The sequence below is a fragment of the Aptenodytes forsteri genome, unplaced genomic scaffold (genome assembly GCF_000699145.1).
Source record: "Aptenodytes forsteri isolate BGI_AS27 unplaced genomic scaffold, ASM69914v1 Scaffold193, whole genome shotgun sequence".
NCBI lineage: Eukaryota > Metazoa > Chordata > Aves > Sphenisciformes > Spheniscidae > Aptenodytes > Aptenodytes forsteri.
Window position 1 is genome coordinate 15331616 of NW_008795405.1, and position 17824 is coordinate 15349439.

The 17824-nt window shown below is 39.8% G+C and overlaps 1 protein-coding gene across 1 annotated transcript in view; it reads right to left on the reverse strand.

Moving 5' to 3' along the window:
* Nucleotides 1–17824, reverse strand: part of BEGAIN (brain enriched guanylate kinase associated) — a 77747-nt gene that overhangs the window by 42082 nt on the left and 17841 nt on the right. Inside the window, exon 5 of the mRNA XM_019472453.1 lies at nt 12057–12123. Within this exon, the coding sequence (XP_019327998.1) occupies nt 12057–12123 (67 nt within the window). The remainder of the gene's footprint in view (nt 1–12056; nt 12124–17824) is intronic.

Genomic DNA, 17824 nt, shown 5'->3' on the forward strand with positions numbered 1-17824 from the left:
GACTCAACCACTTCCCTGGGCAGCCTCTTCCAATGTTTAACCACTCTTTCAGTAAAGAAATTTATCACAATGAAGGCGAACAGAGAATTCCTTCATGTTTAATGCAGCATTTTCATAATCAGGAATTGTCAATTATATTTTTTTAACCACTTCTAAAGACCTCTGTAGCGGCTGTATGTGACCATCAGCATAGGTCATTAAAGGTAAAGATGACAGCATTTTTTTCTCCTGTGTGCTACAAATAGCTGTTTACAGAGATATTGCACAACTCATTGCAGTGTGATGGTCTGTAGCAGGCATAGGCCAGCATGTGATCTGCCTCTGCCTTCTATTAATAATTCAGGAATATTCAAGACTACTATTTTAGAGTTGCCAGGCACAATACAGAGTGCCATTCCCAAGCTCTGCAGTCCACTTCATCTATCCCAAACAAGCTGATTTAACCACTTTAGTTGCACAAGTCTTCTCCTTGAGCTTCATAGTCTGGCACCAATGCACATGCATTGCTTCCAATTCTTCTAGTTTATTACGAGATTCTTAGTGCTGGCATATAAGCAGCTAGAGAGTGTCTTTTCATACCCCTTGGTGACTGGATTGGCTTTATCCTTGACACCTTGATTTTATGGCAAATGAGAACACTTTATTTTTTCCTTTCAACCCCTTTTTTGTTATTTAGGTTGATGCCTGGCTGGTATAGCTCGCCACTTCCACAGACAGTACTTTCCTATTTGTTTCAGTAGAGTACAGCTAAACCAAACAGCTTCTTTTCCCCATAGGAAATGGATCAGGACTCCACAGAGCCCAAATCCACCACCTAAAGCCACATGCCTAGTTAGCAACTCTCTTCCTGGGCATCCTGCTTTCTATCTTGTTTTACTTGTAAGAGAGGAATGCTCTCTGACCAGGAATTATATGGATGGCTCCTGTCTTTCAGCAGTCTGCTGGGAACTCTTCTTTTGGAGACAACAAAGCTAGCTGCCATTAGCCCCTGTGGGGAAATTACCAGTAAAATTCCTCATTCTAATCTCTGAGCCTTTAGAATTGTGTTAAATCAGTTTAAGGAAAAGTATATGTAGTTAAAATGTTGGAAGAAACAGGCAGATCCATGGTCCTTTAGCACTCTCCTCCAGAAGGGCTTCTGGCCTGTATTTCTTCTTCCTCATGGAATATATGATACTCTATTTTTCATCTCTGGCTATTTACCCAGAAGACAAATTCCTGGAAGTTAAGCAGTGGAAATCTGGGCAAGACCATGTAGTGAGGGTTTATCAAAATCTCATTGCAGCAGATAAAGCCAATTACGTGTGTCACCACGGAGTAAAATAAGCCTTGTTCAAATGAATTTTCTCCCTGTGATGTTATATTTACTGAGCTCCTGCATCACTGTAACTGGGAACCCTGAGATGTAGTTACATTAGTGTAACAGTATGAAAATTCACGGAGGAGCAGAGCAGGTACTGGGGAGGCATCTAACAGGAGATAATTCTCCAGTCACTCTGGGAAGTGGAGACAGCTGCTTTCCTTGGCACAGAGCATCACACGGGGCTGTCGGCATCTCTCCTGCCTACAAAGAGGAGACAGCTGCTTTCCTTGGCGCAGAGCATCAAACGGGGCTGTCGGCATCTCTCCTGCCTACAGACTATTTCCCTCCCCATTGCACTCTAGGAAGAAACATGTAGCTGGGGAAAAAAAAAAAGGAGTGATTAAACAGAGACTTTCAGCCTGAGGAGAAAAAACTGCTTTCTGCTACCTGCTGGCAGTATCCAGTGCAGGGGTCTCTCCTGCTCACGGGGTGGGCTTGTCCCAGGACTACAGCCAAGGACAGAGGTATTGCCACTCCTAGGGTGGCTCCAGGGGAGGGTTTTGCTCGCTCAGCTTCCTCCTCATGTCAACCCCAGAAAGCCAGACGGCTTGAGCTTTACTTGTGGGAAATGTTAGCGCAGCAGGTTGACACAGCCATATTTTGCACTTCCTACATTTTCTTACTAGGCTGTTTTTGGAGATCTAACAAAACTGAATTCCTCATTGAGACACCTCTCATTAGCATCTTGAGTTGCATATTGAATGGCTGCACCCTATTAGAAGGAATTAAATCTATCTCATTAAGAATAATAAATAACTTAGACATCTCTGATAGCCTTTAATCTGCTTTCCTGGCATCTTGTATAGAAATTAAAGTTTTACTTTATTTGATGTCCTTTGTCTATGAATGCACTGCATTCTTTGATATCTCTCCATATCCGCACTAGAAATTTGAAAGAAAAATTGCTAAAATAATTAAACAGGAAAGAATAGAAACTTGAAAGAAACCTTAAAGTATCAGGTAATTTGGGACAAAAACTTTGCAATGTATTGTACTGTGCTCTCTTCAATTAGTCCTACAACACAGAAAACTATGTTTTGTGACAAAACAGAATCTGCTACTACTTTAACATCACCCAACACTAGGACAAACTTCATTGAACTTACTACAGCTGGCGCATAAAGATCCATTCAGTAAATTAGGCTTTAAAAACTGCATTGAGAGACTTGGGCTAATTCTATTAGAGGTTTTAATTCTGATTCTCTGTCTAGCAGTTGAGTAACTGTAAAAGAATTATTTATTAATTTAAAGCTCATACAGCTGATTGATGCATGCTAATGCATTTTAGATTTAATAATCACATCTTCCTTAATTGAATTGTATTTGCTCAGACAGAGCATATAATTAAATCCAGTCTTTTCTAATCCTTCTCATGCCAGATTATTCTATGGTACATTGGGGAAGAATAGTCAAAAGTATGAATTTAGTTAATTTAAGCTCATTGAAAAAATCTGTAGTCACATTGTGAGTGTTTGGGATATTCATCATTTTCCAAAATGAGAGATGTATTTTTCCATACATATCTACTGCAATAATTAAGAAGCGTATAGAGGCAGAAAGACTGAAAATATGGCTAGGAAGGAAACGGTTTTAAGAAAATCCAGCAGATTTATACAGTAGATTAGATAGATAGTGAAATCCGCATACTACATGACCAGCAAGCTATTTCAGACAATTGCTCTCAAATGCCTTTATGGAGAAGGAGAGGGTACTACTGCTCAGGAATGTTCACTTACTTTTACCTGTTCCTTACTATTTTGGCTGATGATGCAGAGTTAAACAAGGCTATCAGAGAGAAGACACAGAAAACAAAGCCAAGACATAGCTAAGAAATCACAGAAGAGAAGAATGAGAAAATACTTTACTGAGACATTCTGATGTGCTTGTGTATGCCTGGTCAGTTGTTTCCAAGATGCAAGTCCAGCACCAGGGGGATTCCAAGACATAAAGGATTAAAAAAACTGGCTTGTATGAGATGGAAAAGTTATTTAGAGTTGGGGATGGATTTCAGGAAGACAAACCAAGGGAAAGACAAAGCAAGAAAGGAATTTGTCAGGAAAGAGATTTATCTGTCAGCTGAAATTGTTATAATCCACTTTGCCCCTCTACTAAAAGAGTTGCAAGAGGAGGAGGGTAGAGTTTAGGCATACAGAGTTTTACTTTTTTAATGCTTTTCTCTGATTGCTCTGGACCTTTTGATAGAAGACAAATACAGGAATATAATTCTTAGTGGGATGTTCAAGCGTGGCATTTTCTTCTTTTTATGATAGATCAGAGGAACTGGATATATGGATGAGCTACTAATGCATCTTCTGTGTCCATAACACTTTAAAAGATTTATTCTGCAAAACAGAGCTATGGGAATAAGCAGCATCTTTTTCTCTGATAAGTGATGTATTGCCTCAAGTCTAAATTACTGACCTGATCTAATTTGTCCATCAGAGTTAAATTATAGAATTTATCCTTTTTAATAAACAACACTGGGTGCTGATTAAAAAATGACCTGCAGCAGAATCTGATTTCTCTTCTTGATTTCCAAACAGTATAATGTTATTAAAGATAACATTGTGGGGCTATAGTGTTTTGTCTGAGGATTTTGATCTCATGCTCTATGGCATTTCACTTGAAGAATGATTTGCTATTAATATTATATTCAACCTTGTGCTAGCAAAGGTCTCATAAAGATTTGTTTCCTTGACTACCCCATGTCACAGGCTTGAAATGTAATTCCATAACAGTAAAAGAAAAAAAAAAATCAACACTGGTGTATAATTAATAACATATCACAGAAAGAAATCTGGTTAGTGAAGTGCTTTCAGGTGCTGCTTGTGAAGTAAAGGCATGCTTTTCTTTGCAAGTGATTTGTAAAACATAAGCAGGATGATTATTTTTCTTCCCAGTACAAAAAGTACTAATGTTGGTCTTGAATGTTTCTTCAAGGGGGCAAGCATGCATTGACTGAGGTCAATAGGAGTATTGCCTTTCTGAGCAGAGTATGTCAGTTCATACAACTTATCACTGACAGCTGTAGGGGGTTTGCTCCTTATTTGAAATAAGGCCAACCTACATGGCACACACTGTGTAAAAGGACATTATAATAAAAACTGCTTATACCTGCACCTCCTGCTAAAGGTCTTCTTGTCACAGTGTCATCTGGAAATATTTCTGAGTTCAATGAACACCCTTTGTCTTACATAAGCTCGGGATAAAGGCACCTGTCATCTCTTACCCAGCTCTTTTGGAACAGAAATCTGAGCAGCAAATTTAAGTTATAAACAGGGATACTTTATCTAAATTCAGTGAGTGCAAACAAACCAGGCCCTAGGCTGGGGAAGGGTCCTATCATTTCTGGCCTGGGTTCTGCTTAGATATACTCTTTGATATAACATATCGATGAACATGGTATCACTGCACATGCTGATTGCTCCTCTAAGCATGAATTAGCTGGCTGCTCGTCTTTTTCAAGTGCTCAGGACTTTACTCCAGGCACTAGATATCTTCTGTGGCAAAAAGTTTCTTCTCAGTTTATAACTGTTTTATTCTGCTGACTTAGGACCAGTTCTTTAGGAAACCAGCAGAACTGAGGATTTGCTGTTTATAATTGAACGTAATCAGTTCGTCGCCTAACCCCACTGACAGCAGGACCAACTTGTTGGAAGCCAGAGGGATGGGTTTACTTGCCATCACCTTCCTTGGTCTTTCAGCATTGCAATTATGCTTGGAAAAAATATCTTACCTATAAGCTTATTAAAAGCCTTTCTAAGCTGGCTAGTCAGCTTCACAGCCTGTGCTCTTTCTGCTAGCAATTTAGATGAAGTTGACAAAATGTGTTTATAGTCTTTCTGTGTACCTATCGTCTCCCACATTTCACACCAGTGACATGCCTTGCTAGGGTAGAGCCCTGCTGGATAATAAAATGCTAAATAAATTATAGCTGGAGGGAAAAGAGATGGTGTTGATTGATGCTTATTCCCTGAAGTCAATGTAATAGTAGCTTCTGAAGCTGTGTTAGTGACAGTAGGTTGAAAAAAGAAATGTTTGTTTCTGGAGGAAAAAAGAAAAAGAAAAAGAAAAAAGTACAAGATTACATATTACATCTCTAGTGAGCAAAGAGGACTCTGCTGCAGGTACAGGCCACTTGTGATAATAAAATTGACCAAAAATCTTCTGTTGATGATCCTACACACCCGTAGCACTGTTCCGTGAGCATAAGAGATGCAATTAGAACAAGACAATATACAAATCAGTCTTTCTCCATCCCTCCTTTCATTTTCTCTCCATAAAAGTAATTGTCTTCTTATCTCAATTAATTCCACATTCCCTCCTGTACAGACAAAATGTCATGGTTTTGATTTCTGTAGCTGCTGTACTATTTCCAAAAAATAATTTTCTTTATTTAGAAACAAAATAGATAATAGAAACAGATGACAGAAGCCCCTTATAGGGACCTGGACTAAATGGAGCAATACTCCCCTTGTGTATGCTTTTTTTTTTCTTTCTTCTTTTTTTTTTTTAAACTGTGATAAACCCTGTCTTCGCCATTTTTTATTTCTTTTGTAAACAGGAGATAAGCAACTGGCATCATAAATTAGGTCTAAGAGAACATAGGAAGTCCTTTGATCTTTTTTGTAGGCAGTGGATTTAGATAGAGAAGACCTAGAAGTTATTTGCAAATTTGCTCCTTAGCCAAGACACCTTGCTCTTCTGTGCTTTGTTTTCCAGATTCACAGATGACACCAGCTTTCCTGAAGGACTTTGAGATGTGAAGTGCCTGCTACACAACACCTTTTCGGGCTTATTCTTACTTGTTCTTGCTTTCCCTTTCTTTGTGGTGAATTGGTACATAATCACAAAGGGTCAAGGCACTTACAAGGAAGGCACAGTTCAAAGATACCCACATCCCAGAAACATTTCTATTCTTTTCAGCTACTTTGAAAACAACAGCTTTTCCTATTCCCAGCTGGTCAAGATGGTAGCCCCGGGGGGTGTCCTGAGAGACAGAGGCCAAACCATGGAGATCAGGATGAAGAAAATGATCAAAAACCTCGGGTATCAGAAATGCATACCAGTGGCCAAGAGATAAGACACATGCTGAGAAGGAAAGAGCTGTGGAGCTCTGCCATCATGCAACAGAGAGGATGTTGGAGTGAGAAGCGTCCATTGCCACTTCACTGTTTCCTTCGGCTGCTGGTACTTGTGGAAAACGTCCTACTAAGAGGGAGACACAGAGCAGAAGCTTTCCCATGGCTTTGGAAAAAAGGAAAGTAGTTTCCAGAACAGTCTCTCATGATGTCACATTCATCTACAGCAATTAGGAAGAGGCCGGACTGCCTTACGAGTCTCTTTGGAAGAAGGATCACCCTGCCAGCCACACGACAATGGGATAACAATGGGAAATGAATCTCTATTCAGAGAGAGAAAGGACTGAGGATGTCTGAAAGCCTGTGTGTGCTTCTGTGCTCCTGCGATGTGGAGTCCTGCTCCCAACTTACCCAGGAGAATTCATTTATTTGACTGCAAAACTGATGGATCTACTCAGTCTAAGCCTGTGTGTTAATGTGTGTGGGTTTAAAAGGCTGGTCTTATTGCCTATTGGACAATATTTTTTTTACCTGGGAAATGAGCGTGAAAAGAGTTAGTGAGAGATGGAAATGTTTAGTACAAAGTGCCTGTAAGCAGAAAAAGATGAAACCTAAAGGCCTCTTAGAAATGCATTTTTTCAACTGCTGTTTTTATAAATGACTTGTTTCTGTAGCATTTATGGTCATTTCCTTCCTTAGAAATGTTGTTTTGCAGTTGTTTTAGTCCACAAAACATGGACCTTCTCTGGCTTCTGTCTTAACTAACCAACCAGTATAAATTTCTCTTGAAATTCGCAGCTGTCTTCACTGAATGTGAGCAAATGAGCCTGTCAGGTTGAGCTGACTCTAAACTTTTCTTGTCTTTGGGATGCAAATCCTTTTAAGTATATTTAGGTCATCTCTATTTGATTTTCATGGGACATACAGTGGGGGGGGAGCAAGTTGTTCTTCATAATGGAAAGAAAATGAAAAAGATGTGCTTTAAATCACTCCGTTCAAAGTCACTGTCAAAGTCGTCATCCTCCATGCAGGAACCTAAACATGCTGGGCTTCTGCTTTCCTTAAGTTTGTGTCAGAAATAGTCTTTTTCTCCATTGCCTTCATCTTTCACTTATGATTTAAACCATATTGGGGGGGTGACTGGTAGCTGTCATGGGAGACTCAGGTGCAATCTAGTGACTGGTTTAAATTCCAAAGCCAAAGCTCTGGGCTCACCCTGGTAGTTAGATGTTTTTAATGCCTCACTGAAATTGTTCATCAAATTCCTCACCACTTTCCATATTCTTTACCTTCCTGGCCTGGACACCCAGCAAACTGCTTCCTTTCAAATAACATGCCCCTGACACAAAGTTGCAGAGCACCACTTAAAATTGCTCAGCTCGTATTTAATCCATCTTTGGATTTCCCCAGCTGAAGATGCTTGGGTATATATTATGGCCAGCAGACTGCAAAGCCCCAGATATTCAAGAGATGGATAAATAACTCTTAATAACACAGAGCATAAAGTATTTCCTGAATGTCTTAGTCCTCCTCTAGCTCATAGGCAGAGGAAGAAACAGGATAAAAATCAGTGCAGTGCTCAGATAGTGCAACGTTTCAGACCTGATCGTCCTTAACACAAATCCCTCTTTACTGCTGGCTTATATAATAATTTCTTCCAACTTTATGGCTGAGTGACACCGCCCAGCCTGCCTTAATGTAAACGAAAAATCAGGCATTAATGTAACAGTTTTCATCTTGACAGATGATAAAACGTATAATGCACTGTGTGCAGAGGGATGATGCTGGCTTTGCAGAGGGGGAACCAAAGCCCCAGTGGTTGGGGCTGTGCCGGGGAGCCTGGCAGGGCTGGTGGAGCTGGCACCCAGCATCTCTTACACCGCTGAGTGCAGGAGTCCAGTGACAACCCTGATCTCTGACAGCATTCAGTATTGCCTGTGCTGCCGAAAGGTCCTGAACCGGCACTGACAGAGAAGACGACTGAGCAGAGGTTTACATTCTGGCCTCTTGAAGGACTGCATGAGAAGTGAGCTTATACCATCGAGCAATCTGTCTGTCAAACTGTTACTTTCTAGTTACAAAAGACATATTTTAGGGTGTTTCTGCAGAATATGGTCTTGTGAGCTCCTTGCAGCTGGATTTATGAGATCAGGTTTTTTAAGAACATTCAAAATGCAGATGGGGGAGGAGAAATGGGTGTGATTTTCATTAGCAGTTAGGTTTATTAAGCAGCTATTATTAGGTATCTAACAGTTATTCCCAAATGTAGACACCATTAAAAATCTGGCTTGTGGCTTTAAAGGTAAAATTACAGTACCAACTGCAACCAAAAGCCTTAAAACTTCAGAAGCTTTTTAAAATACATTGCTTAATTCCAGTGAGGATTGCATGTGGGATACAGTTGGATTGAGATCATATAAGATGTGGTTGGGATGCCTTGCATAATCTACTTATAACTGCTGTTCATGAGCAGCAAGACCATGGCAGAGCATCCTTGGGAAACTCGGACCAATGCCAGGGAAAGTGAAGACTACTGGTGACAACTGGAACTAGATATTATAAAAAGTTCTTTAATTGAACAGCCTTGTGATGGAATCACAGTGCAAAATTTAAGGAAAGACTCTGCTTAGTCTTTTCCCACATCTTAATGGAAAAAAAATTTCTAAAGCTTAATTATTTAAGACAGCCTGTATATTCCCCTGCTTCACCAGTGCTTACAAGACCAAACAAATCTTCTCCAGTTAAAGACCCCGACTGTGGTAAGGAGTTTTATGAGTAGTGACAGCAGAATTTTAGTTCTGTGCTACATACGTCTCTACAGTGTCATGTGTTTAGTCTTGCCCAGTTTAATATATCAAACTCTCCACTGATTTTAGGACCGTATTTTTTAGCTCTTAACCAACACAGACACTGGTTTATAGACCAAACAAATCTTCTCCAGTTAAAGACCCCGACTGTGGTAAGGAGTTTTATGAGTAGTGACAGCAGAATTTTAGTTCTGTGCTACATACGTCTCTACAGTGTCATGTGTTTAGTCTTGCCCAGTTTAATATATCAAACTCTCCACTGATTTTAGGACCGTATTTTTTAGCTCTTAACCAACACAGACACTGGTTTATATATTATATTTTATATTTTTATTTTGAGTTCTGATGTGATAGAGGTTTCAACTGGATACCGTTTGCTGTGATCAGAAGTGTGCTTTCAAATATTTTTAAATATTTTATAGATTAGCACTCAAAAGGAAGCAGAGCCTAGAAGAAAAATAACTGCTACTTCAGCTTCTTTTTGGTGACTGCTGATGAATTAATGATTATTTTTTACATCCCTTATACCAACAGCAGGCATGAAAGGCTTTAACATTCAGGATACCGAAAAACATTAGAAGAAGGAAGCCAAGGTGGAGACCTAGATTAGTGGTGGTGAGCTGGGGCCAGTCACTGGGAGAGAGGGTAGTGGCGGGTCACCTGCAAGGGCAGGAAGAAAGGGGACTCCTGAGAGCATCTCAGGTCACCTGCAGGCAGGGGGAGCGAGGGACCACTGCCCTGGGGGTCTTCTTTTCCCTACTTGTTGCATTTGGACACATTAAATGGTGAAAACTTGTGTAAGAATCTGAGTGTATATATGTGTGTGCGTGTATACATATATATGTGTGTCTATAGAGGGATGGGGTAGGGGAAAGAGGGAGAAAGTAAACACATGGTTTATTTCTTTGGATTTGTATAAAGGTAGAGAAATCAAAGGCTTTTGATTTTGGAATGACAAGCTGACTAAATTAGACAAAAAAATAAACACAGCTGTTCCTCCTAAGCAGGAAAGGGAGAGAAAGGTATCCAAGAGCCCGGTCCACCATAATCTGTTGACTAACCAGACCAGCTGTTATTTAATCCAACTTTCTCGGAAGTATTGAGGGTTTTTGGAGTGCCCTGAAAATCAAATGGTTTGGCTTATCTAAATCAAATATGGTACTATTTTCCCCATCTTTTTGTTTTTAACAGTTTCCATTTGACATTTGTTTGGTTTTGTTTTGTGTCTTCAGTTTCAGTGTTTCAGAGGCAAAGCAGTCTGGAGTTGTGGTGTACAGAGCCTGGTTGATCTTCTTCAAGCCTCTAAAGCTACCTTCAATGACTGTCCTGTTAGTGGGATAAAGGAAGCTACAGTGCTCCGTGGAACCCGTCTTCCTTCTTTCTGTGCTGTGCTCTGAAATCATTGCTCAGGATTTGAAGTGGATGCTGAAACATCAGTTTAAAAATTCTTTGCTTTGATCTGAAATACCTGATAAAAACCAATGGATTTTCTGGAGTCCTTCTTTCTATGTTTCTAATCTTTCTATTTCATTTATCAGTCAGAATGCCTCTACTTTATCTTTTGTAGCACATATGTAATAAATATTATGCCACAGATGAAGACAAAATCCCAAAGTGATTTGGGTAAAAGGAAAAAGAATGTAACAAAGGAAGAGTGGAGAAAAAAACAGTAACATGAGATCAAATGTTATTTATGCCTGTACAGTGTTTATACATATATTTATGAACAAACATCAGCTATAACCCAGCTGTAACTTTGCCCTGTTGTTAGCCAGTTACAAAAGCATCAGTACTCTATTCATTGTCAGCTATTTAAACAGACTCCTGAGATAAGAACGATGACATTTTCAAAAATTTGTTTCCTGTTTCTTAGTAGAGGCTGGTGTCTCTCCAGTATGTTGCCATAGTTCCTATTTACTCTCAAAGCACAATAATCTGTTCCCCTCATTCCAAGCTGCCTACCCATGCAAATGTTACACGTGAAACTTGTGTAAAATGTAAGCTTATCCTAGCATCCTTATAGCTGTACGTCAGGACTCTGCCTGGACCTATAAACTCTGTGTTTACGTGTGTGCACTGTGCTTGGCAGGGCCACGCCGGGTATGGGGCTGGGCAGAAGGGGAGCAGGGAACGACTGGCCATACTGAGCCGGGAGAGGAGGAGGCAATAAGCCAGGGCACTAAAGGCATTGCCATTTCTTTTTAACATCAAACTGCTTTGAATGAACAGTGCTGTGTCTTGTAATATTAGTCCTAGATGTGGAGCCCATAAATGGTGCAGTGATTTCCTCACTCAGTTACTAATTGGCCTGTGACAGTGACATTGACATTGTGGTTGCAGACACATGCAGATCGGAAATGAATACACTGAGATTGATAGCTATGACAGCATATAAAAGCCAGACCATCCAAGCTCTATTAAATCACTTAATAAAAGCTGAGTGAAAGTATCCAAGAAGCATGAGAAAACCTTGGATTATCTTATTTAAATTTGTTACTTAATGAAAACATAAATATTGAAACCCCATGAATTTATTAACTAAATTAACCAGAATTATTTTAAAGGTACAATTTACTCAGCCAGATCATCAGCCAATGCAATCTCCGTTTAAATTGATGAAGCTATGCCGTTGTACACAGCTTGAGCTCTAGATCATGATACTGATAAAATCATATATCTTTTTTAAGCATCCTGCATTTGGAGCAGGAGGGGTTTTTTGTGACAGCTACATATACATTTGTCCTATGACTTAAGAACCATAAAAACACATTTAATATATAAAAAAGTTCACTTATGATAACTTACCATTCTATAAAGTTTATCCTCCAGATCCTGATTAATTCTTTGTAAGGCTAGGTAATTGTTTTGTATCCTAAAACAAAGATGATATCATGTAATTGAATGCATTGTTTTTCGTCTTGTTTTTTACCTGTAATTTTCACATCAGTACAAAACCTTAGCTTGCACTACTTGAAATCTATTTTCTTATCACTCCTGTTGCCAGTTAGTGGTTGCCTTTGAAATATGAGTACCACCTACTTCCTAAGCAAAACTTCTTTGTCATGTTTGCTTACTATATTTAGCAGCAAATTCCATCAGGAAGTGAAAATATGTTTGCTGTTCTGCACTTGTGTGCAGACGTGCATTGCAGCATGGGAACTTGCACCAAGAGATTGTAGCTTTACATCCGGCTCAGGAATGATATGTTAGGGAGGAAGCTTGAGCCATATGCTTAGAAAGTACAGAAAAAGATTTGTGGAGCGCTCTTAGTAAGGAGAATTGCAGCAGAAACCTAATGACTCTAGCAAAAGCAACGCATGGGCATCAGCACATGACTTAGAAGAGAATATTCCTTCTTTTGACAAAAGTTCAAGGAATCGCCTATTCTCAAGAGCTAAACACATCCCGTTTCTTCAGGAAATTCATTTAGATAGCTTAGCCTGGAAAAGGTGGGTATTTATTTTTATCAGCACTGAGGGATTGAATGGACTCACAAAATAAGACTTCTCCGTTTATTCCAGAGCGATACACCAAAGAAAAGTTTCAGTCTGTACATCTTTAGGTTACTTAGATGGTAACCTCGGTATTGTAATGAACGAGCTGTGCAGCCTAGCTATTTTGGTAGTAGCTGTGCCTTTCTTTTCTCAGAAGGTAAGGAGGGTAGCTCGTTGTTCTTGTTTGTACATATCACCTCAGCAGGATTTATAACAAATGTAAAATAAATGTTAGAAGCTCAGCTGTGAAAAGTTTGTCTGAATACATCTATATGTTTGTACTGAGAATCTTAGGTCAATAGGTCAAAGTATTTTCAGTGGTGAGTTGATTTTAGGTAATGGGCACGTGCATTCCCTGTAAGAGTGAACTCAGATGTAATACACATTCATTCAGCAGAAAGCTACTTCCTCTGAGAAGCCTGGATCTGGGTGTAGTTTCTGTGATGATAAGGAAGGGACTGGGATTAAAGAAGTCTCTTTGGCTTATCGTATGGTTAGGAGTGGCTGTTGAAATCAGAATTAAGACCTGCATTCGAACCATGCCATGGCTGCGAATTGAGGGGTCCAGCCTGCCCCTTTCTGGCAGTGAAGTGAGGTGGTGGTTCAGGTCTCTCCCTGCTTCTGTTGCCATAGAGATTTTATTTCCAGTTAAATGATCAAAATTCTCCATCCGGGGGCAGGCCAGCGGCTCACGGTGCCCCTCGCGAGGCATGCAGACCTCCTGCTGAGGCTCCCAGTAATACCGTAACATGTGCTGCATGGACCTGGGAGGGGAGGTCTGTGCCGAGGAGAGCTGCACTGTGGGCGTAAATAATGACATTGCCACGGGTGAAACTCCCCGGGGTACCAAGGGTCAGCCCAGACTCAGGGCAGGGCATGTTTCAAATGTGCATTGCGAGCCTGGGGGAAGTTTCAGTGTTGTGTACGTTTTACAGAGCTGCTGAGCAGAGATTTACTCCCTGTAAGGAGGATCTGTGGTAAAGAGTGTTTGCTAAGGTGGTGACTCAAATGGGCTGAAAATCTGAGATGTGTACTAACCTACAGCTTGGTCATTACTCACTAGTTCTCACAGTGCCATTGTGTAAATGTCCAGGTGACTTAAAGGTTTGACTAAAGTTTACGGAGCTCTGCATTGTCCATGCTCCTGTTAGATGCAGCTTTTGCTACTAAGCTTCGGTATAGACATTTATTTGTACAGCTCTAGGTATACTTGGGATTTTCACAGCTATTTAGCCAGAGTCAACACAACAGAGAAAAATCTTAGGGTACCCTGTACCCAGCTTTTCATGGCAAAGGAGAAGGCAGAGATGATCTTGGTAAACCAGTGGAAGCAAGGAGGCTTAAACTGGCTTTGCCTGCAAAGAGCGACTCAGCACTAACATAGTTACATTTTGCTGGTAAGGCTGCATGCCATGGTGCAGGGGACAAGGATTTAGAAAAATAAGATAGGGCCTGCTGGCTGAGACCAGAGGTGCTCCAGTATCTTGTCTGTCATGGTCTGCAGTTTTTCTCTAGTAAGGCAAAATAGAACAGGTTAAACATGCTTTGCACCTAGGCAGCTTGTGGCTCAAATAGAGATGGTATAAAACCAATGTAAACTGCAATGCACCTGCAACCTCCTAAAAGTTTGCACGGGTTCAAAAGCATCTGCATAAATTCCTGAAAGAAAAGGGGAAAAAATTATTGGTTCAGGACTTTTCTAGCTCAGGCCTCCCTGTACTCCCGTCTGTTCTGCAGTATAGACCTATGTGGAGAGCGCAAGAGAGACATTGAAGGTTTCCTTTCCATATCTTTAAGATCATGAATTACCAGCAGTAATTGTTACTTGGATATCTGGCTTATGACGGTGGCAATGCTTCACTGGGTTTGCTCCTCAGCTTCTGTTGACACTGTTTTTCTCTTGGTATGGATGACTGGAGGATTGGTTACCATTAATATAATTGTTCTTGGCTGGCAACAGTTCCATGCCATAGATGGTAGAGGGGTTTTGCACGAGCTTATTACAATCTGCTTCTCTCCTTGTAACTTCTCTTGTCTTTGCCCATCAAATTTTCCTCTGTTGTATGTTTAGGTGAAAGTAGCCCACAAACCCTAGTTCTCTAACACATTCATTTTGCACTGAAAAAATTGACCACTTCCCAGTAAAATCAAATCCAATCTAAACAAAAAATCCACAGTAAGTAGGAAGCTGAGCTTCAAAAAGTGTTTCTATTGAGAACATTATGCAAAGGTAGTCAAAATAAGCACAAACACGTGCACACATACACAAGCACATACACATGCACATGTACGCATAAAACCCAAATTGGAAATCCACTGTGCCAAAAGAAGTGTCAGCAAATGTGGGTGGTAAGGAGAGAAATGGACCCAGAAATATACGGAAGAAAGTGTTAAAGGGATAAAAGAGGAACATGGTAATCAAATCAATCTTTGGGCAATACTGTAAAATAAAGGAGGAGTAGTGAAAATTATTCCAATTTGAAAATAATCAGATATGCAAATGGTAACTTAACCCTGTTTGGAGAAAAAATACACCCAGATAGCCTGAACCTTGTGAAGTATGAAACATTTTAATGTTGTAAAACTGGCTTCTTTGTAAATAAAGTGAAGAATAGGTCAGTTTCAGTACCCTGTGAAACTGTTTTAAGAATAAACTCCTGTGAATCAATAACTTATTATAATTTTTGATAGCTTTTTGTGTTGTTCATATTATTAGGTGATACCCATGTGCCTCCAGGTGCATATATGTGCATGCATTAAATGCATGTTTAGATTCTTGACTAAATTAGGGCCTGATGAAAAGTATTCTGACCAAATTGAACATTGCATATCTGTGCCCTAACCCAGCAGACAACACATCCCTCTCTAAGGCCACAGATCACCACTAAAGAGAAAGTCTGCAAAAGCCTCTGTTTCTCTGCTTCCACTCAGTCTCAAGCCCTCTTAACGCCATGAAATATTTCTAAAGTAAAACACAGGCTTGGGCTGACTTTCTCTAAAGAAGAGAATTTCACCCAGAGTGCAGTTTAGCTTTGAAGGGTGACTGTTAAAATACTAACTTCTTGTTCAAAAAACCTTTTCCCTCTCTGTTATCACAAGTTACACTGACTTCCTTATGAAAACAAGAGAGTTTTTCCCCCATTTATTCCAGAGCTAATACAGCTGCAGGATTCCTGTTCAGAACATCCCTTCAGTCTGTGAACTGTCTTGCTTTTGGTGAAACAATTACGTGTGGGGGCTAATCTTAGTGCTAAATATACACTTGTATGGATTTTTTTTTTGTGTCTTAAAATTACTGTCTGGTAAAAGCTAGGATGGGGACCTCACCAAGTTGTTACCCAAGTAGGGTCAAAAGCAGGAAACCCAGCATGACCTTTGGAGATCAGTTTTGGTTTTAAGACTGGTATTTGAATCTTTTTTAAATTTTAACTTATAAAAACCATGCCGATCATGTCAGATAGGGGATCATTGTGAGGTATATGAAATCCCCAATCTCTTTTCAGTCACTTTTCAAAGTCAAACCTATGCTTTACAGTTAATATTTTCAAACCCACTCAGCACTGCCCTGATCTTGCTCCCACTGGTCCCAAAGAAAAAGGCCCCCTCTAAATGTTTGTAGAGAGGTTGAAAACTTGACCATCAAGCCACGTAAATGACCTCCCTGCTTGGGTAAGAGAGGGGAGGCCTAGCAGCAACACAGGTAATTCTGCATAAATTAAGACAATAAAGGCTTTCAGAAAGGAGTAGAAGAGGATGGCCATTCAGCCTCTCAGAAAAATTCTGCATTTAACAGTAATGGAAGTTTAATAACAGAAATGTTCTCTAGTACGCAAGCGGGATCTTGTTACACAGGGCTTATTTGTTAGGGGGGTTGAATTTCTCTCCCTCTGCAGTGAATAAAGCAAGAGACACATTATTGAAACTAATTCTAGTTCCTTGGTTTTTTCACACTGATTTTCTTCTGTGACATGTTGCTGACACGCTTTTGGATGACAGTTTTCTTTCAGACATTATCCCTCTCCAGGTTGAGAAATCTAGTTGTTCAACTTGCGGTATGCCTCGCTATTCTCAATAGAAACATTTTTAAAGCTCACCTCGTAAAATAATTTGGGCTTCCAATATGATATGTCTTCAGGGGAGTAATCACCTGCCTGAAACATAATTTTTAATATGTTTTCTTCATAATATGGTACAATATTCCATTAGAATATTGGAAAGTCAGTTCTACTAATTTGATGTTTGGTATGAGTACTAGACTTTGCCATGAGCAAAAACCAGACTTTCTGGTCTAAGTTTTGAAGGGTGCTTAACTCATCAGTGCCCAATGAAGTTGATAAGAGGCTTCATACTGACTAGGAAGCCCCTTTGTTTTAACAGAAGTGGGATGGTCAGCCCTTCTTCTAAATATGATGCAGGATTTATGGCAGCCGTGCCTGAAATAATGTTTCAGGAGAAAAGAGTACCAGCGTTCCCTGTCCTTAAAGCTGAAATATATTGGAACAAAACTACGTCAAGAGTGAAGTTACTTTCAATAGCTCTGCTCTAAGTGAAGTGATAGGAAAAATATTGTTGGCAAGAAAACAATATGGAGAATCTTCAGACTGCTGTTGATAGATGTGTGTAGATTTCAAGATCATCATGACATCTGCTTATTTTGGCCTTGTTTTAAGAAGCCTCCCCACTTAGGAGAGCATTTAAGTTATAAGACCACACTAGGATGTTTCCTAATCTGAGGTCTTACAGCCTCTTTCTGTTTAAAATTTGCATAAAATGGTTTGGTTGACTCAGTTTGTTGGTGGTTTCTGGCTTTGTTTCGGTTTGGTTTTTGCCTTCTGCAAAAAATGAAAAATCTTTCTTTGGGTATAGCCCTGGAATGATTTGTTCTGAATTTCATTTTGATTCATCCAATGAACTAAATCAAACAGTTCAATTATCTACATCAGTTTAGGAAAGTCCTCACAAGAAATGCAAATACATTCCAGCATAAATGGATAATTGTAGGTTCAGAAGTTTTGCAAACAAATGAAAAAATGGATATTAAGAATCACTGATAAATTTAAAGCTAGATTACAGACCATT